This window comes from Ammospiza nelsoni, chromosome 1 (assembly GCF_027579445.1).
Source record: "Ammospiza nelsoni isolate bAmmNel1 chromosome 1, bAmmNel1.pri, whole genome shotgun sequence".
Lineage (NCBI taxonomy): Eukaryota > Metazoa > Chordata > Aves > Passeriformes > Passerellidae > Ammospiza > Ammospiza nelsoni.
The window spans coordinates 48,297,301-48,319,198 of NC_080633.1; the positions used below are offsets into that span (position 1 = coordinate 48,297,301).

At 40.0% G+C, this 21,898-nt stretch overlaps 1 protein-coding gene across 2 annotated transcripts in view; it reads right to left on the minus strand.

Moving 5' to 3' along the window:
• The window catches only part of ELMO1 (engulfment and cell motility 1), a 303,943-nt gene that overhangs the window by 217,347 nt on the left and 64,698 nt on the right, over positions 1-21,898 (minus strand). For both annotated transcript variants that reach the window (XM_059473758.1, XM_059473750.1), the window contains exons 5-6: positions 21,745-21,817; positions 8,640-8,690 (exon numbers count right to left, since the gene is read on the minus strand). In XM_059473758.1, coding sequence (XP_059329741.1) covers positions 8,640-8,690; positions 21,745-21,817 — 124 coding nt within the window. The remainder of the gene's footprint in view (positions 1-8,639; positions 8,691-21,744; positions 21,818-21,898) is intronic.

Here is a 21,898-nt window from a genome sequence, read left to right on the forward strand (position 1 = left end):
TCACCTTTGGCAGCAAAAACCACATACTGTCCTAACCATGTTACATCAAGAGAGACCAACTCCAGACCTTCTGCTCCTTCCTCCCCCTCTTATGTTCTCAGTCACTTCAAAAACTCATATACCCTTTTAACAAGGAGTGCAGAATAATTACTTCCCCCATAACACTATGATATTATCTGTCATACATCTTTTTGCATGTTCAATATCCTCGTGTTGTGCTATTTTGGCCATTAATGTTTCAAATAGAGGATAACTTAGTGAAATTCAAAATGGACACTGATGATAAAAAGGTAAAGAAATATTTAAATAATGTATATTAAATTTCCTCTCTCTTTAGCCATACAAATACTTTAAAATACATCTCACGTTTTCAATTTGATGCTTTCACTTACCTGAACAGAATACCCAAAAGCTTCAGTTAATAGCTAGCTAGATCATACTTTTCTTAGAAAAATAATCCTCCTCCCTACATATAGAGATATCTGCAAAATTCTGTTTCCTAGGATTCATTTCTTACCTGCACCCAAGGAAAGGTGAATGAGAGGCTATGTGTCATTAAGGAAACAAATTAAACATAAATTCTGTTAAGAGTTATTTTCTCTGAGATTATGTTTATTCTTTCTCAGCTGGAGAAGAAATAGAGAAGAAAGGGCTCTGCTGACAGACAATTCCTTTTCTGTTCAAGTATTGAATGTACTCTTCAGAGATGGTCATCTCTGAAGATTCTGCGAAAGCAGTCATTTTTAGTGCAAGTGGCCATTTAGACAAAAAGCCCAGAAAAATAACCAGCATAGTGTTGTTACAGATTCAGCTGCCTAGCTACATAACTTTGATTGCTACAAAAATATGAATAAATTAAATGTCCCAATCTCCTCCAATATCAGCAACACTGGTTAGTTCTTGTTTTTACAATTGTGGTGGTAAATGCATAGTCTCTAGTCAGCATTTGACCAGAAAAAAATGCAGTAAGGAGCGTGTATGTGGGAGAAATGACTTCTAGTTAGTGTGACTGTGGTTAACATAGCATTGAAAAGAAATGGAATGTCTTTAGTCCTGCACTTTTTTATGCTTTAAGTATAGGGTGATGCAGCCATAGCAGTTCCATTACCTATAAAAAGGCAGAACCCTGTCATCCAAAAGATCTTTCTGCCATGGAAGGTTACCTACTCGATCAATGCCTGTAATGGGGAAACAATGGTTTACACAGCCTCTCTGTAATGGCAATGGCTGTCCAAATGGAAACTAAAAGACTATTCTCTCAAGCATAATCAGGTGAGAAGGTAAATAATTTGCTGAAGCCCATGGAAGAGGTAAAAATAGATACCACTTACTTTCAACTTCCAGGATAACTACCAAATACTTCCCCCAGCCCCTTCCTTTCATCAGAGGAGGTGAAAAAAAGCTTTGCTAAAGTAATCTTCTATAATCAGCTACAAAAATTCACCACTATTATTACCTGAACCAGAAGTTCAACAGCCAACTCCTATCTTCTCAAAGTATATCCTTCATGGAGCTATTCCTAACACTAAACTCCCCACTATAAGGAGGACTCAGAGATGCAAAGTATCTTCAAATCATTACTGTTTCTCTGAATACGTGCAGCGCCTGAATTCTTGCCCACCTCAGGACAGAAACACTCTGGAAAAACTTCAATACTGCCATGGCAGCTGCATTCCCCAAACTTTGGAAATGATTGCTCAGATTTAACCTTAAACCTATTAAATCTGTGCATGTGGCTTTTTCTAATCTGCCATACTTCTTGAAAGTTACCACTGCCACTATCTGCCCACTGAAGGAAGTTCTACTGAACTGGAAGTTCTTCCAGCTTTCCACAGGAACCCAGTCCTCTAAAAGCTCCTGGATTCAGTGAAAATGGAACAAATAGGAAAGGTGAACAAAAGAACTGGTTCACAGTGACGGAACAGCTCCCCTGAGCTGCTCTATCAAGAAGTCTGAGTGGGCAAACCTTGGGCAGCAGAGCTGTGGCCAAACAGATGGAGACTGTAATTGCCGGTGTATCACAATAGCAAGCAAGAAAAACATGTGAGCAGAGCCAGGAGAACATCCTCCTCCAAACCCCTTCACAACACACTGCGCTGTGTAAACAACGCTTAGTCTTCATACTTATTCACAACAGATTATTTATGGGGAAGTTCAGCATTTCTCTTGAGGAGAGAGACCTGCTCCCAGCAGGAACACCTAGGGCTGGTGAAGTGCTGCTGTCAGCCAGTCAGACTTCCATTGCACCTGTATCCACACCAAGCATGGAAAGAGCCAACCCTGCCTCTCACCAAACCCGAGAACACCAGGACACAGATGTGCATGAGCAGCTCACCAACACTGCACAACACCAGCATGAGCAGGACCAGCCTATCAACTGAGATATTAATTCTCTTTCCTCTGCAGTCAGCGAGAGCTTTGAAATTCACCAGACTAAAACAAAAATATAATCTTAGATAAGAGACAGCTTGGAACCCTCCACAGAGCACAAAAATCCATGCTACAGAAGTGGTTCAGACACACTTTAAGCACATAAAAGAGTGCTTACTAACATCATAGGCTTTATCTGACTATGCCAAGGTTCCATCAGCAAAGTTTACACACAGTTGCAGTCTTCTTACATTAAACAAGTTTTGCAAGACAATGCATCCCATAAACCTTGCTCCTTCTACTCTCAGATGAGAACAGACAAATGGCAGAGGAGATCTTGATTGAGGGGGTAAACATATATTTGGCTCAGCAAGAGTGCTGGCACGTGTCTCACTGGCAACATGGACAAAAGTCATATTGTCTGTTGTCATCCCAAATGCCTGTGTGAAAATATTGCCTTGGTTAACACCATGCAGTTCTCACAAGCCTTCTAATTCTTGTTGCCATAGCACTCATACATGCTCATGCAATATACAGCTCATTTATGACTGCATTAAAAAATGAAACCCGGATGAAATATGCTCGGAGTGCCTACCAGGGAGCTATTTTAATGATTTGCAAGCCATCAGTGGATGGACAGAAAGCACAGCTCATTAAAGCAATAGCAGAGCTGGCTGCCATGTCTGCATTCTTACTGAAATATCATTCAGGTAGGAGTAAATATAAATATATAAACCTTTGCAACTGAGAATCATTAGAGGGAATTAGCAGAAATATGGCTGCTTAAGGAAATGAAAGGCAAAATTAACTGCTCTCCGAAGGAAGGAAGGAAGGAAGGAAGGAAGGAAGGAAGGAAGGAAGGAAGGAAGGAAGGAAGGAAGGAAGGAAGGAAGGAAGGAAGGAAGGAAGGAAGGAAGGAAGGAAGGAAGGAAGGAAGGAAGGAAGGAAGGAAGGAAGGAAGGAAGGAAGGAAGGAAGGAAGGAAGGAAGGAAGGAAGGAAGGAAGGAAGGAAGGAAGGAAGGAAGGAAGGAAGGAAGGAAGGAAGGAAGGAAGGAAGGAAGGAAGGAAGGAAGGAAGGAAGGAAGGAAGGAAGGAAGGAAGGAAGGAAGGAAGGAAGATGGGAAGTTTGTAATACGTGTGCTGTTGAAGTCCCAGCATTTCAAAAGGCTGTCAAGTGGCATAAGCCACATGTCTAGTCTTAAATGACTTGCTCCAAGGACATCCAGAAAGGTTGCCCTTAGGGACCAGCACTGCTTAAAAGGAGCAGCTTGATGAGATTGTCAGCTTAAAGAGAGAACTAATGACCTAAATCCAGGATGTGACTTTCTTAGAGACTCAAATAGCCATTTGGAGGTTAAGAATCCCAAGATCATCCTAACAAGGGATTCTACTGATCAAACTATCATTTCTTGGCCACAGAATACTTTGTGCAAAAACTTTGAAAGCAACTCATTAACCAGACATACACAGGGCTTCTGTACAGAATACAAAATACAGCAAGGAAGGACAAGAGGGAGAACACAGATCCAAATGCAACCACTATCAAACATGAATGCGCCATGGAAGAAAGTTGGAACATTGATTGAAATTGCTGGCTTTCCATTATGTAATCAGTTGTCTTCTTTATCCTTTACAAAAAGCAAATTAAAAAAAAGCAAAAAGCAAATAAAATAAGGGCATTTTTATCTATCCTGTAAATTAAGTTACATCAGTCAATATGTTGCTAGAAAAAGAGCATAGAGACCATCAGTAACTACCCAATCCAGCTTTGTTTTACCAAACACATGCATTTCTGCAGTTTAATTTAAATCATTCAGTGTTGGAACACCATGATGTCTTAAAAGTGCTGCCTTTTCCTGGATTATTGTTGCCATTACACCTAAAACTGCATATATGTCAGGGAGCTCCCTGACATATACTATTCAAAACGTGCCTTTTGAAACCTGAAAACATCAGATTAAACCTTTCTCTATGAACAGACAAACCCCAACTCCACTTCTGAAATCTACTATGAGCAGAAAAATATAAAAGTGGCTAATTGACCCCCATGGTCAGTGCTTCTGGTATAAGGTTTATTTAGCAACTAATTTACGATTACATGATAAACATAATCACAATTACAGGTTAGAACTGCAAAAAGTTATGCATTTACAGAACTTCAAATACATCTTCAAGCAATTGTAGATCAAAAATTCTAAACCAGATCCTCAAAATTTTACTTTGGATCCAGATGTATAAGCAGAACTAGGTTAAAAAAACTCTTTATACTTCCTAGCCTGTTTAGATCACATATAAAGAACACATTCTTAATATCTGTAGAAGCATTCATAGAAAATACTATGATGACTATCATTAAACACCTTTATTTACATGATTGCTCGTTGTACACATGCTGATACTCTGCCTACAAACAAGTGACAGGTTTGAGAACTCAACTGATCCATGGCCTGGGGATAAAAAAAGGAAAAAGACAAAAGCAAATTATCAGGTCCCACAAATACCACATCAGAAAACCCCCTTTTACCCAGGTTTTAAGGTATATACCTCACAAGCAAGGCATTTTTTGTAAGTGGCCAAGAAGCTGCTTTTAATAAACAGTAAGTGCTCAAGTAATCAATTCTGTTTGAAAACCATTAAACTGAATAAACGACACCAGTTCCTTCAAGTTAATTTTCCCAGTATTTAGCATCTTTTTGAAACGATTAGTCATTTCAGAAAGGATTTGCAGGATCTGATTGAAGGAATCCTGCAGTTCCACACACTAAAAGGTTGGACTTTGCTTGCTGCATTGCAGGACACTAAAGTCCTTTTGCATCAGCCTCACACTCGGGAGCAATTACAGCTCATTTATAAACCTACCCACCCTGCACTGGAATATGGTTATCACAACAGAGAAAGCAGCAATACAGCATCTCAATTGTCACGTAAGTTCAAATACAAAGAAATGTTGCATAAGAAACTTTTCATGCGTCCCTTCAGAAATGCAGACGGACAAAGAGGGAAAACAGGTCAGGGAAAACTGCAAAAACACATAATAGCCCAAAGAATTAGTAAGAAAGATGATAGGAGAGGTTAAAATAAATAAGAAAGATGATATAGGAACAAAGATAATATGTGAGAAATTCAATCTGCACTCAAGTTACCTAGGAAACAGTGTCTGTGTGGTGAGCAGTTTATAGAGGAAAAAAATAGCATTGTTTAGGAAAAAAACAGTCTTTCAGAGAATCTCACAAACTTAGCAAACAGACCTATGGAAACAAAGAAACAGTTCAAATTCCCACCAGGCCTAACGACTGGCGTTTGCAAACTTTTAACTCAAAGAAATTTAAAATAGCCACATTGTAAATCTCTCAAGGCAAGCATTTATAATGGATTTAGCAGCACACCATAACTGCAGTTCTGCCCTTGCAGTATTAACAATGGTTTTCAGATAAAGGTCCCTGTATAGGCACACAAAATAATCTAAATCCAAGATTAAAAAAGAGAAAGTATTTAACGTTTATATTCATGGAGTTAGATTTCAAATCCTCATTTTAAAAAGTCTGCTCAAAAATGCTGGTTTACTATTTCTAGATAAAACTACCTTTCTTTCCTCTCTCTTTTTAATCTTTAATAGCACCAACTGTGGGTATGTGAGCAATAAATAATTTGAGGCTAATGAAAACAGAACTCAAAAAGATTGCATCTCATCCTTCTCATCCAATTTTCTATGACTTGGGCCATGCAACCCTAAAGGGTACACCCAGATTACTGGCTGTCATGGTTATAAGCTGCATAAAAATTAAGGACTAGAAAAGCATTTTAAGCTCATGCAGCCTTCAGAACAGGTCAACAAAACTCCTCTCAACTCTTCAAGGAAAAAAGTTTCCTCAAAAGGCTTGTAAAGTTCAGGACAATTTTTTTCCCCCCCACAACAGCCAGGAAGTAGGCAGCTCAGACCTCTCTGAAACTACAGGGACACATCCCAGAAACTGCGTAATCCATATGTGGCTTCTCATAATTTCTCTCAATCTTTCTTTCCTTTCCTAAATCATCTACTTTTTCATAAAGTTTTTTTCTGCTTTTTTGTTTTGAGTATGATTTTGGTTTTTTGGGACAAGAGGAAAGATAGTTTCAGCTTTATCCTATTGTAGGATAGAAAAAACAGAGGGGGTGGGGGGAATTCAGAATCTTGATGTTTTCATATGATGAGAAAAACATTTCTCACCCAGCACTAACAGCTAGGAAAGCATCTTTCCCATTTTGTAGGAGTGTATCATGCAGCCTGTTCTTCACATTATATCTTCCAACTTCTGCTGCTCTCATACAGAATTTCAGAAGAAATATGGAAACAGATTGCCTGTTAGCTTTTCAGGGTAAACGACAACCATTGTGTGGGTCACCTGTTTAAGAACCACAGCTTGGAGGCCTTTATCTGTTTTAGGTACTGCTATGATGAGCACTTTGACAGTACCTTAAAAAGCAAAGACACTATTGTAGAGTGAGAGCATGCAGAACTTCCATTTTTACGTATTTAAACAATACAGATATTTGCTAATCTGCCAAAAAAAACCAGTATGTTCCTCCTTTCAAGAGACCTCTCTGATTCTGGGAAAAGTTAACACAAAATTTTGAAACATCAGGAAGTACAAAAATAAGCACTAGTTCAGACATAAACATCACTACTGGAGAACAGAGAGTAGACCAGCCTTCTATCTTAAAACAGGATGGCTGAGTCACTCATAACTGCAGGCCAGTGCCAGAGCAGTCCATAATTTGTTAGGTAACTGGCAATATCTCAACATCCTCAGGACTCCGGAATTGATTAACTGACCCGGAGGCAAATCAACAAAGAAACAGAACAAGCAGATGATAGTCCTAGAATGACAGGTGGGTGCAAAGCCCCACCTTCCTGACCACTGGTAGCAGCAGATAGTGTTGTACGTCCAAGATTTGTCTTTTGTGTTTGTAGGTCCCATTTCCAATTGCACAAGTGATCATAAAGCCAGCCAGCCATCTTCACAGATCAGCCACAGCACAGCCTCTCTTCAGTGAGGTTTCACAATGCAACTGGTTGTGGATTTTGAGATGGGAGAATTCCATGAGTTGTCCTATATGGTTATTCCATGTTGTGGTTACACCAAAACATGACACACTGCATTTGGACTACATTGGTTCTTGATGAACCACAGATGCTGTTTTGATTTCAAGAGATCCCAAGTCTGGGAAGTACAGGAGGGGATATTTGTTATTAAGAAGTTACAAAGGTTAGAAGGAGCTGGTGCTGGGGCTGTCTGTGTCTGAGGAATTTCCATCAAAAGGGGTGTATTCTACCAGAAATGGTTTTCCCATGCACAAGGCTGTTTTGGTGATATATGCCAAGAGACTCTGGAATCACACAGATCCTGACAGAGCTATGGTCCTAAACTGCTGTTTATTTAATTTTTTTTAATGTCTATAAAGCTCTGAATATAGTGACCATTGAAGAACATGATGAAGGCTAATGGAAGCCTCTAGTCTTTGCCCTGTTGGCTGTTGATAAGTGCTTTCTGTTGAGAAGCTACTGGGTGGCAGGGTATGAGCATTAGAATGCTTCAAATCAGCAGAGGCTAGAGCACCATCATGAAGAGGTAAACCATTTTAATAGCACACTAACTGCATTTGTCAGCAAGGAAATGGGATTGCTGCTGCCTTAGACATACATCTTCCAGGACTAATAGTGGCTTTCAGCATGTGGCAGCAGCACTGCTCAACTCAGCAGGAAAACAAGCCATTACAGGGCAACCAGCAGCTCTGCTGTGCTTTTTAGGAGCTGGCAAAGAGAGGGTGTAGGGGGGAAAAAAGCCAACCACAAAGAAATCCCAGTAAAATATCAACATTACAGCTGCTACTCACTCAACACAAAACCAGAGATCAGGAAAGCTCTGACCTGTGCCACCCAGCAGAGCTCTCCATTATTCAAATCCCTGACCTTCCTCCTGGCTTCCTGGTTTTAAGTTCTGAGGCAGAAAAAGAGCAACTTGAGGGAGGCTGCAATGTCAGCAGGGAAGCAGAGATATCTTGTATGTAAAAACTGTTCCCAGTGGATGTGAGACACAAAAAGCCACCCAATTCTGCCAACAGTATCTCCAAATGTCACTCAGAGTTATTATTCCTGCCTCCATAACTCATAACCTTTGCTCCTGGAGGATTGTGGGATACATTGATAAAGCTTAAAATTACATACATCAGTTCACAAGTATTTACGAACTGAATTTTCACTTTGAAAGAAGAGAAGAACGCTGACTCACCGGAGATGTTGTTAATCGAAGGATGGCTCCATTTTTTATTTCATTACGGTTCTGAAAAAGAAAAAAACAAAGGTTTTATTTAAGACTTACTCACATAAAAAGATGAAACATGCATTGAGCAGACTGTCATGCTAAACCTGCAACAGTGCTTTTCCCTGTCTGCATGCAAAAGCTTCCCTCTTTCAGAGGTAAGCTAGCATCTATTTTCCTCATTGAGGCATATAACATTAGTTTCAACAAATAGGTTGAATTCACATGACACTTAAACAACTTGAACTCTTTCAAGAATGACTTCATGTTTTTCAAAGTTTAGCTTCCACTGGCAATTTCTAAATATTTTTTTGAAATATGCTGTCCATGGTGTCTGGCTCTGGTACTGTACATACTTGAGGAGTTCGTAAGTTTGCTGAAACCTGTCATTAAGCATCTGCAGGATTTAGAATTCATCCCACTGGCTCTTTATTTTCTATAACAAGAACATGCTGACTTAAACCACTGGAACCTACCCACTTTGCATTCTCCCTCAAAGTGAAAAAAGCATCACCGCTAGCAGAGTAAAGTTCAAACATGCCATAAGTCCTTCTCCTTGCCCAGCTGTCAGAGAGAGAGGGCATTTAACATTTTCTTTTGGTTAGGCTCGCACAGCCGCGGCGTAAGCTATGGTGTACACTTACAACATCCTTACAACCCTGTGGTCAAAGCCCATGTGCAAAGCTTCCCCTCTTTGAACAACCACTCCTATTCACCACAGGGTAGGAGAATAAAGTACCTACAGCAATGAACATGCTGACAGGCACCGACTGTGTGCAGCACAACACACAGTCACAATGCCAGTCATGGTTCAGTAGTTGTTCATGAGCTGACACTCTAATCTGTCAGAGGAATTGGAGGAATCCCTAACAGTTTGAGAGAGAAGAGCTAATTTTGTACTGAAGACCACGTTGCAGACTTTCTGCAGACTGGTGTTTAAGCCAAGAAAAAATATGAAGGTGTATTTCTCCTCTGTCAGTTTTTCCCAAATTTATTTCATCTTTCTTGTTCCCATTCTGATACATCTCAAATCCAAAATGCTAAAAACCAGATAAATCTTGCCTGAAACCAGGTCAAGTAGTCCCAAAATAAAACTCCAGTACATTGTCTCATTCTTGGTATCCAAGTCATCTGTAGGATTGGTTCTAGCTACCTCAAAGATCACTCTCCACCCACAAAGACTTCTTCACTCTAACTGAAATAAATGAAGTGCCAGACAACACAGGGGCTACCAGAGAGAAGCTTTCTTACAGCATCTTTGCCTGCATATGCAGCGACTCTTCTCAGCCCTCAGCAGCCTCCTCCTGCCAGAAGAGCCTCAGGGAGGCCAGCCAGGCTACACTCAAAAAGAGGGGCAGAGAAGGGTGAGCAGCTAAACACTGGTGACTTCCCACAGCACCAGCAAAGTGCCAGATTTTCTCCACTTGTAGTGGAACAGCACCAGACCCAGCCACATTTCATCATGCCTAAGGAATCTGTGTGAAGTGGCCACAGTGCATTTGTGTGGTTTAATCTCAATCAGTGCTGAAACAAACTCACTTCACAAACAGTTGTGGTTGCTAAAACTGTTACCATCTCCTGGATTTGTGGAGCTGAATAAAAGTAATTGCTTTGGGACAGACAATTAGGATAGCCTGTCTCTACCTCCATCAGCAGCTTAGACTAAGCTACTGGACTTCAGCTGCATTAGGCCAGAGCTTTTGCATGTACACATACACAAGGTTCCATCAGTTTTTCTTGGAAGGCAGCAAATCCCAGCATGTAACAACATGAAAACCAGGAAATCAATAGGACTTAAACAACTTGAACTGTACTAATCACACCCAGAAGTTAAAGTTCACTGACATATTAATAAAAACATTGGAGCTTGTAAGTGGACTGTTCTTAAACATAAATAAGAGCACACAGAGAGGCTTATTTTTTTAGGCAACAAAAATTTAGGCTTAGTTTCTCATGCTTCCTGCTGCAATTAACATGAACTACCAACTCAGATGTACAAATGAGTTTGTGGTTTGTTTGTGACAATTCGCTTCATCTGGGCCTCAATAAGCACCTTTGCAAACACTCTTAGTCCACTGAAAACAAGAGATACTGGGCATAGCACAAGCATGGTGATCTCCAGAGACAAGAGAAGGAACAGAGGAAACACAGAGGAACACACAGAGTAATTAAAAGCATCCCTGGACATTTTCTTTGGAGTCTTTCTGTTTAATCATGAAGATGAATCTAAAACACCAAAGCTTTCAGACTCAAAGGTGTAATGCTCATCAGAGCCCACAACACACAAGCCCATGGACCTTTCATCATGTCTGGCTCAGAGCAAGGTGTCTACATCTGCCCTATACTATAAATTCAATCACAAAAGAGAGAGAGATCATCTTCAACTCCTGGTTTAGAAAAAAGCTTAAGGAAAACTGCCTGTGCCTTATCTCTGAAAGTATTCAAAGCATAAAGTCTCTAGCACAGCAAGCTAACCAAAATTTGAAAAAGGTTAGCAGTTACCCAATTTAAAAAAATATAATTTTGTTTACCCATTCTAAATATTGGCTTAATCACATACCAGGAAACAGCATGTAAGAGTACAATTAAACCAAGAGGTTTTCCTACATTAACTGCATGATGCAGTGGTCAGCATGCCAGTTAATTTTAATTGCAACATTTACACACAGTTAATCCTCTTAGTATTAAGGATAGTATCCTGTGGATTTCTTTTCCAGGATAACAGAGCATCATTACAGCAGCCCAGCTTTGGCAGTCATACTTAAAGGCATCATTGCTATTCAGGACAGAACTCACCCCCACCTATGGTAGACAAATAAAATAAAAAAAAGGACAAGAACAGGGCAAAACCAAAAAAACCCTCCTCCAAGATATTCCTGACCTGTTTCTCAAGTGTACATGAAGTTAGTAGATGTTGTTCATGATGTTGATCTGTATTAGAAAAGCTTCATCCTGAGCAGTGAAGGAACTAGTGAAATGTTACTATCCAAAATGTCCCTTAAAAACTCCATAACAGGAAAATAGATCTGTTATAAATGTTATCCATGACAAAGACAGCAGTTAGATCAAGGACAAATAAGCCCTCTCTGCAATATGTTATCTAGCAAGATAGAATATATCACAGGATTATTTTTTTCTAATGGACTAGGCAATATTCCCAAGACAAGATTTCAATCAGACTAAATACTTTCATGAAGACACACAAAGAACATCACACAGCAGGAAGTAGGGGACACCTGGAAAGTTCATCTTGCATTCAGATTTTAGGACCCTCTGCCTTCTAACTTCACCAGCTGGAGCAACATGAACCTAAATGCCCAGAAATGCTTCAGAAGGCAGGAGAAGCAAGGAAGGAGAGGCAGTGGGGTAGCCCTGCATGTCAGAGAGTTTTCCATTCTCAGAGAACTAAGGAGGGGGCTCAGCAGAACTGCTATCCTGGAATTATGGAGGGGAGATTTATGCCTGTTTGGGAGCCTGGTTGATAGAATCCATAATTCATTGGGAGGCAATCCTGAGGGTTAAAGGAATCAAGGAAGGCTGGGCATCCTGCATGAAGGAAATCTTAAAGGCACAGAAGCAAGCCAAGGCAAGAGAAGAAGTGGGAAACACCAGTCCGGCTGAGCACAAACCTTTGGCTGGAACTAAGGAAAAATAAGAGAGATTACAAGCTTTGGAAGAAGGGGCAGCACACTCAGGAGGGCTACTGGGGTGCTGTGAGGTTATGTAGGGAGAAAATTAGAAGGACCAAAGCTAAACTAAAACTTAATCTGGGGAACTACAGGACTGTCAGTCTGACCTCAGTGCCAGGGAAAGCCACAGAACAGATCACCTTGAGTGATCCTGAGGCACATACAGGACAACCAGATGATCAGGCCCAGCCAGAAGGGGTTTAGGAAAGGCAAGTCCTGCTTGACCAATCTGGTCTCCTATGCAAAAGTGAACTGCTCAGCAGATGAGGGAAAGGCTGTGGATGCTGTTCACCTGGACTTTAGTAAGGCCTTTGACACTGTCTCCCACAGCATTCTCCTGGAGAAATTGGCTGCTCATGGCTTGGACAGGTGCATTGCTGGATAAAATCTGGCTTGACTGCCAATCCCAAAGAGTAGTGACGAGTGGAGTTACATCCAGCTGGTTATATCTGGTCACCAGTGGTGGTCCCCAGAGCTCAGCAAGGTGGAGGTCAGTCTCTTTTAAGTAACAATCAATAGGATAAGAGGAAATGGCCTCAGGTTGAACCAGGGGTGTTTTAGATTTGGTAGCAAGAAAATATTATTCATGGAAAGGGTTGCCAAGCACTGGAACAAGCTGATCAGGGAAGCAGTTGAGTCATTGTCCCTGGATGCATTTAAAAGATGTGGCACTTGGGGACACAGTTTCATGGTGGACTTAGCAGTGCCAGGTTAATGGTTGAACTTGATTATCTTAGAAGGTTTTTCCAACCTAAGCAATTCTGTGACTATCTGTCAGCAGATTCTCAAAGCTCTGCTTTTCTGTGTCACTACTTTGCCCAAAACACATGCAGGAGACTTACATCTAGAAAGCAGGCCTCAAGCATTACCAGAGTCCACCAAACCACGCAGAGGATGAAGGCAAGTAAATTCACTTTAAAAAAAAATCCTATCAAAAGAGTGAAGCTATTTATTCAGAGCTTTGCTGCAGTGACACTGGAAAATTTACCAGGTAAAATAGGTTATTTTGCAACACATTTGTCTTATCATTTTAATGATCTTTTATACCCAGCAAAATGCCTCAAGGCTCAGCTCACTCTAACTGGTTGGAATGGAATATTTTCTTAACATACTTGATGAAGTTCCAGAAGCATTGGTTCCCATGGTTATAATTAGACTGTTCTTTAACCTTGACCAAACAGCTTTCTTCAGACTTCCCTAATCACCCCAGACAATAACAGCCAAGAAATCTAAAATTCTTCTTGCATTTATTACCTTTAGTAATAGATTCATCCTTATTTCCTTACTGCTGTTATTTTGTTGCACCTTCCTCCAAATGGACACAACAACAGAAAATCAGAGCTGTGAAATACACTTTAAGTTTATGACTCCATTACATTTCCACAAGGATGAGTTTGTGCAAGTTGTAAATGAGGACAAAATGACACAGAATATTAGAGTTATAGAATTCATTACTGAGTTAACAGCTCAGGAAAGAGAGGCAAAGTTCTCCCTTAAAGCACGGATTCAGCGTGCTACAGCAAACACTGGGTGTCACCAGAGGTGGCACCAGGAACAGGACAGAGGGTGTCACTCTGCCACAGCACAGGAACTGCATGTACCCACATACAGGGCACCGAGTGCGCCTTTGATCTTCACTCCTTAGGAGGGGCACAGCAGTTTCTGAGAAAATGCAGAGAAAGGCAAGTGTCCAATGGGCTTCAGCAGCTGCCTCAAAAGGTGGGGTCTACTCAGTCTGGAGGGACAAAGAACACAGGAGAGACGGTAGTGGACAACCAGAATGCAGAACTGTTTTTATGAAACCCTGCAGTATGAGAACTTAGGGGCACGTGATATAATCATTAGGGTGCCAGTTTAAAGCAGATAGAAAATACACCTCTCCATTCACAAGGCAGTAAACTCTTCAAGCTTGCTGTCAGAGGTTCAAGAAGACATGAAAGAGTAGCATCACCTTTATGCAGGATATTAAATAGACTATGAGTAGGTGTAGCCTCCAACACCTGTAATACCACAAATGTGAAAACTGAGGAGGCATAAAGAGACTGCAAGTCATCATCAGATCGCTACCCTGAACAGCATTTGCTACTGCTAGAGCAGGAGACAGACTAGACTATGAGATGGGATTTCATTTGGCTGACTTGGTAGGGGATTTCTTAAGTTTATTTTTAGTCACCAAAATATTTAATAAGATGTAAGCTAAGTGATACAGGTAATTACCTACATTGTACTACTTGGCATGACAGAAGTGTACTGTTTTAGAAGAAATACTGATGCAATTAAGCTTGTGATAAAATTTCTTTTCTGGGAAGCTATTGAAAAGAAGGGACAATGTCTTCTGGATTTTCATGTTATGATTTGATTATAACATTTTCCTTAAAAAAGTAAGTAGTTTGTCTGAAGTTTCTAAAAAGAGAATGTTTTCTGCATGCTGTTTATCTGTCTCTATTCAAGGATTACAGAAGCTGGTAAATAAATCAAGTTAGACCAAGTGGTGCAGTTTCAGGCTGTACATTAGCCAGTGCAATTCTACAACCTACAAGAGGCAGAATTCTGCACATTCTCCAGTGCACGGGGCCCCAACACTTCCCTTACATCAGATCTACCACCACACAGCAGCACAGTCTACCATCTGACCTTAAAAAGTTAACACTTCCTCTTCCTTCATTCATAAAAAAAAAGGAAAAGAAAAAGTATTCCTGAGTCCAGAGTTTTGTTTTGCAGATGCGTGACTTGAACAAACTTTCCACCCAGCAGCAGTCACTCGGATATTAGTGAAGCAAAGAGAAAGAAGAAACAGAGTAGAAAAATAATGCTCAACTACCTATTTCTCCAGCAACCCACAGAAATACCAACCTGACTGCCACTTAAATCACATCCTACGAAAAAGACCAAACTTTGCATGATTTACCCATCTGCAAGTGGAGTGATCTACAAGGACAGCATTACCAGGCACCACTTGTTCTGCAGAGCAGCAGTGGTATCACACTTTGGGCAGATATCTTTCTGACACATTGAAAGAAGTTACACATGAGTTATTTTTAACTTGGATCAGTTCCCCAATTCAAGCAACCACACAGACACACAGCACAGTTGTACGAGCCACAGGGAAGGGGTGGGCCCAACACAAGCAGCCCTATCGTCCTCTGATAAATTCCAACAGAAGAGCTGCACCCTGAAAAATAAACATCAGGAAATGACTGACTTAGCTGTGCTCATACTATTATTAGTAAGATGATGTGGAGAAATCAGAACAGGGCTGGTTTGGATTAAAAAAAACCCAAGAACAAAACCCCACCAAACCCAAGTAAGGATTATCAAACTGAAGTCAGCTCTTCAGCACAGGTTACCCACCATATTCACTCATAACACCACTGAGGGCCAGCACAGCAGCAGTGCTCCTTAAGCAGATGCTTAGAGAATAAGTGAATACTGAAGCCCAGGCTGTGGCTCACTTTTGCCAAATCAAAGCACAGTTGCCCAGTTTGCTACCACAGAGTTTTGCTTTTCAACATCTTGCTCATCCCTGCCACTGTTATATGTGGCATAGACAGCTGTATCAGTCAATAAGGGAAATAAAGCAGATGAAAATTTTATCATTTTGGGGTTTGCCTGGTTTGCACAGTAGGAGACAGGAATAAGCAGTATAGCATAAGCAGGAAAAGTGGGCCAGCTCATTTTGCAAGCACCAAACTTGGAGCCACAACACCAAGACTTGTTTAAGGGAAAGCCTGGAGGTGTTTGTGCTTCTCTAGGACATACATCCCTCTCCTACACCCTTCCTGTGCCCTTCCTCTCCCTCACAGGAGGACTGCAGGTAAAACATTCCTTTTCCATTTTTGACTGCAGTTGGAGCTTGACAAAATATTGTTCCACGTCAGCTTAAGCCAGTTCCAGAAACAATTGAGGGACAGCTCACAGCTGTTAAAAAAAGCAAAGTTCCATTCTTCTTCCTACCTTTCCTTTGCTTCTTTCTTGTGTACAGGCTATTCCTGGACATGATTCAAGTCCTGCCCCATCCCTGCATCAGATCAAGCAGCCTTTTTACTAAGCAAATTTAATGAATTAAAGTGGCACAAAATGATCCCCTCCTTGCCACCACCTACAAAATTTGTCAAAAAAAAACCACAAAAAAAAACCAAAAAAAAAAAAAAAAAAAAACAAAAAAAACAAAAAAAAAAAAAAAAAAAACAACCAAAAAATTAAGTGTCAGGATCTTCTGGGGAAGGGGAGAAGAAATCAGAACCATCCTCTTTCAGTGCTGCACTGTTATGTCTGTTCATTGCACTTAGGAAAACTACCCATCCAGATAGGTTGTTCTCTAAGCTTAAAGATGAATTAAAGAATATTTTTCTATAGGGCCAAATCTTACACAGAACTGTTTGCCATCAGCTGAACCCAAATAGTTGTACTGTGTCCCTGGTATGCCATACCTACCTTCAATTGCTCTAACTGAAAGCTGAACATTTTTAGAGCCTTTCCTCTCTAGTGATTAATTGTGAGGCAAAATTGCAAACTTAATTCAGGAAAATATATATACAGATTTTTTTAAAACTACCCCACTTGTTCCATCTCATCAGCCTTGATATGGAACTAAGGAGCTAAACAGAAGATTGCCATAACAATTATTTTAATAGGAAGCAAGCAGAAGAATTAAGCTGTTTATGCTAGGGCCAGAAAGTATAATAGGGGGACAGGGCATAATTATTTTCACATAAAATTTAGTATAGACCAAAAGTTTTACAAAAAGAGTCCTAAGAGAACTAAAAGAAGGATAACCATTATCAAGGTTCTTGAAATCAGCCTGAATGAAGGAGGGTTGCAAGTGATTTAGTATATGGATACTGAAGTTTTACTTCTGTTCACTTGAAAAATGTACTAGTGCTCTCTAAGACTTTACTGGAGTCTACAGGGCAGTGTTACCAACATCCATCAAGCAGGCAGGAGCATGGCCACTCAGATGCCACATGCTGCCCTTACTGTAGGGAATTTCTGCAGGGCTGTGCAGATGCCCCAAAACAGTAAGAAATGTGTGAATATGTGGGAAATACCATGTCTTATAAGTGGCCGAGAAAAGGGAAAGCCAGGCATGGTTTGATCCAGATCTAATCTACAATCTACCATTTATGTAGCACTATTAATAAAAGTATTATAGGAGTGATGCAAAATGGAAAATGAAACAGCTCTCTTAACACATTTCTCCAGTTCCCATTCTTCATGCTACTTTTCATTCTCAGTTGCTTAAGAAGCACCAGGTCCTTCAAGAATCAGAAACCATTATTAAGAATGTTTTTTTACAACTCACTGAAATTCAATTAATCAGAGAAAACAGACAAATATGAAAAACGTAAAAACTCAAAAAGTCCCAACTATACAAATTGCTCATTTCTCGTCCTGTTATTTGCATACACTCCCACACAGGGAGCCTGTAAAGGCATGGAAGAATTTCACATGAATATACAATTACAGGTTGCATTCAGCAAAAAATAGGTCATGAGCAAAATCACCTTTGAAAAAGCACAAAGAACAGGGACTTCACTCAGGTTCCCAGCCCTGAGAAGATGGGATAAGAAAGATGTCCCATCTTCAAACACAGCACAGAGTTGAATAATTACAACCAAAGGAAGGTGAAGCAGCTCTTGCAAAACAGAATTAAAAGTTTCCCAAAACTAATGGAGTAAACTCAGTGTCTGCTCCCCTCCACTTCAAGTAAAAAGAATGAAAGGGAAATGTAGGAGATAGAAGGAGAAAAAACCCATGGGAAGTATTCCGATGCATCAGATGTAAAAAAGAACAAACACAAAATTGTGACAATAATAACGGGTTGCATTCAATATAAAGATGAATGAAACATCCTTGTATTTAAAGAAAACAAAAAATATCACCATTGTCACCTCTGCATGCTCAGTGCTGGCTCACAAACCCCTCAGCACCAGCAGCCAACCCTTCATTTCTGAGATCTGCTCAGGTGAAGGGTTAAGAGTGACCACATTCTGCGTCCAGCAGTGAATCCAGCTTGAACACCATCCTTCCCCAGACAAACACAGGACCTACAAATGGATCCAGAGCTGGCCATGGTCTGCAAGGCCAAGGGAGAGCAGTGATGAGGGACCAGCCATATCCACCAAGTGCAGCATCAGCCACTCAAATGTCTGTCCCTGCCCTGCTCATACTGCCAGCAGAGGAACATAGCTAACAATTATCTGAGCTGTGGTTTTCAGCCAGGGAGCACACATAGCACACAAAATTATACAGCCATTTTCTACTCTTCATACAGCATTTTCTTTTCTAAACCTGAGTTCCCCCAGGCTATAGTGTTCCTGAGTCATTGCACCTGATGTACACAAGCATCTAATTCAGGTACAGCCTGGATAGACTGAGGCAAAGGTGACTTATTTATTCTTATCTTGTAGTATCTAGCATGATAAGATACTGACTCAGAAGTCAGGCTTTTAGGCATTTGACCTACCAGAGAAATGCTCCTTCATGATAAGCAAAGCCTTTTAAAAAAACACACACACCTATTAACATTTAAAATTAATTAAAAATCAAACACTTTGAGACATCAGAGAGATTTTAGCTCAGGCACTATGAGTGCTTTGTTTTCTTGTCTACATACCCTCTTCTTTTATTTCTCTCATTTTTAGAAAAAAAGGCTAAAAGACACAATTAATAATTTTCACTGCAGTTTCAGGGGCACAGTTATAGCTATACCATGGCCCCAGAGGCAGCAGCCAAAACTGGATCTGCTGGGATAAGCCCTATCTGTAGTAGGAACCCTGGCTGAATCAAAATTTGTTAAAAGACCTCACTTATGCTGCCTGAAGGAGTTATTGCTATATCTGTAGAGGCATTTTTCCAAATAATACAGCCAAAACATAAATAATTTCAGAGACAGAACTGCTTGGGTGTTGTTTTTATTTATGCGTGATATAATTGGGAGATATAGGTCCAGCTACAAAAGATAAAGAGTTCTGTATATGACAGCCAAAACACAGATGGGCTGTTTGCCACCAAAAACAGAACTACAGTTGTAAGCCATGTAACATTTGGACATTTTCACTTCAAAGCTTCTTGCTACTGTATACAAGAAATCACTAATTGCTTTTCTTTCTGGTATCTTTAAACATAGTGATATTTTAAAGAGGCATCTCTACCTGGAAGGCAGTCTCTGCAGAAACATGACCTATAGATAATGTTATCTGCACGCATACAGTCACACAATTCATCTTTAAGAGCTGTGAAAAATACTTCTTATGAGAAGCTGTCACTGCAACAAAAAATGCTCTGCTCATATCCATTAGTAAAACTAAGATTAAAGCAATGTGGATTTTAACAATAAAGTGTTGTAGCTTCCTTGAAGTGCATGTGTTTCTCCTCATGCCTGGTGATTTTCATGTTTTAATTCAGACAGAACAATGTCCTACTGAACACAAATGAGGGAAAGTATGTGGAAGGGGTGATGGCCTATATAAGCCTCTCTTCACAGCCACGATCCAACAACCAGCTATAAACAGTGAACAATATCTAATGAAAGTCACAGACATCTGAGTAATTCTAGTGGCATTTAGAGCTCTTCTCTCTTATTTATGTGACTCAGAGTCAGACACTCTGCATATTTCCAGTAGGGAATAAACAAACTCAAAGTCCTCTCTGCAGTACAATCCAAAATGTCCTAGAAGACCATAATTTTCCATCCTTATTGCAAGTTAAAGGCAGCCAAAAACCGTCAGGCTCTCTTTTATGTGGAACAGAAAAGATTTCTCCAAAGCTGCAGAATCCTATCCACCAAAGGTGGAGATAAAGCCTGAAATATCCCTCGAATTTCATCAGGACAAAGACCTTGAAAAAGCTGAAGTATTCACTCAATCCCTACTTCTTGGAAATACTCACAGAATTTAAATGCCAACAGGCAAATTCAATTGTGACTGCTTTATTGGTAAACATTGTGTCACCACTGGGGGCAATTAGCAGAACAATCTCACTGTTTAATTTGGTGGAGGCAAAACACAGAAGTCAGTAATTACTTCAACAGGTTTCCTTCTGGTGGCCATTGAAGTGTCTGTCAACTGAAACTCGAAAAGAAAGGAGAGGAAAAAAAACCCCAAAACAACATACAAGCAAAAAAAGTGGAAGACCCAAAAAAAAAAAAAAAGGGAGGGGACATATTGAGAAGGTTATCCAGGCTGACAAGTAGTTAAATGAAAAACTGAAACTGGTCTGTTAAAAAAAAAAACAAGCAAAATTAACAAACAAAAATAAACCAAAACAAAACAGCCCAGGAAAAAAAATAACCAAAACAAAACCAGCACTATCTTATGAGCAACTGTTCTTGCTATCTTGTTAAATTTAGTCTTCCCAAAGTAGTCTTAACTAAGTGCCTAAGTTTCCTTTATTTCTCGGGTGTGGGTATGAATTACAGCAAGAGAAAACTTAGTTCATGTCTCAGTCATATTAGCAAACCCTAGAGAACTGTAAAATGCCAAACAGAACCAAGACATGTCTCTACTTCAGAGCAAGCCAAACCAAACTGAGAACAAGATGAGCAAGAGGCATCTATATCTATGCCGTTAAGCTCAGATCTTTTAAGCTCAGCATCCACCAAGATTAGGGAATTTGCATGTGGACTTCAGCAGGTTTTAAACAGTGTCCTTGTGCCATTGCTTAGAAATTGTACATCTGCAGTACTACATGTGCACTCTTCCAAATCATCTTTATTTTGTAATTTGGGCAATTTTACCAGTAATGCTAGGAATGAATGTTCTACTTGGTCCCATTCACTTGAGCATGTCTCAAATATATTTATACTAGACATTCCATTTTTATGACAGCTATAGCCTTTTCATTACTCTGTGCTGAAATCACTGCATCACTTGATGAATCACCTATTGCCACACTAAATGGGGACAAGAAAAAGTAAGCCAACAGAACTTACAGAACTGGGTAAGGACAAGACAGCAGGCAGGAGAGAGTAGGAAATATCACACAGTCACTGAAACTTATTTCTACCAGCTCAGCCAAAAAGGAAAGTGACATGCACTGAAGGTCTCCTCACACTTCAAAGAGCCCTTCATGTTTTAAATATTCCAGTTTCCTGTACACCACTTGTTAGCAGAATACTAAACACACAGGAATACCAAAGTTGAAGGGCTCAGTGCTCAAGTCTCAAACTCAACTGACATGAAGAACTTTGCACATTTGGACTTTTATTTGCTATTCCTAACAGAAAAAATCAGTTAAAGAGTCATTAAATCAGGTCTTGCAGTACCTACCCTTTCAGTGGCATTGCATTATGGAAAGTATATTTTCATATATTTTAATTTAAAATAAATGACTGTGGCAAATATTTTTATAGGCTATGCAAAAATTGCATTTAACAATTTACCCACCTTCTCGGTGATGTAGAAATTAGAACTATCAGCATGCTGCAGTGCAAATTGGTCATGATTTGCAAGAGACCACCTTAGAAATATGAAAATAAATTAATCACAAAATGAAACCTTAATAATTCAAAAAGTACCCTTTACATAATTTTAGCATGAC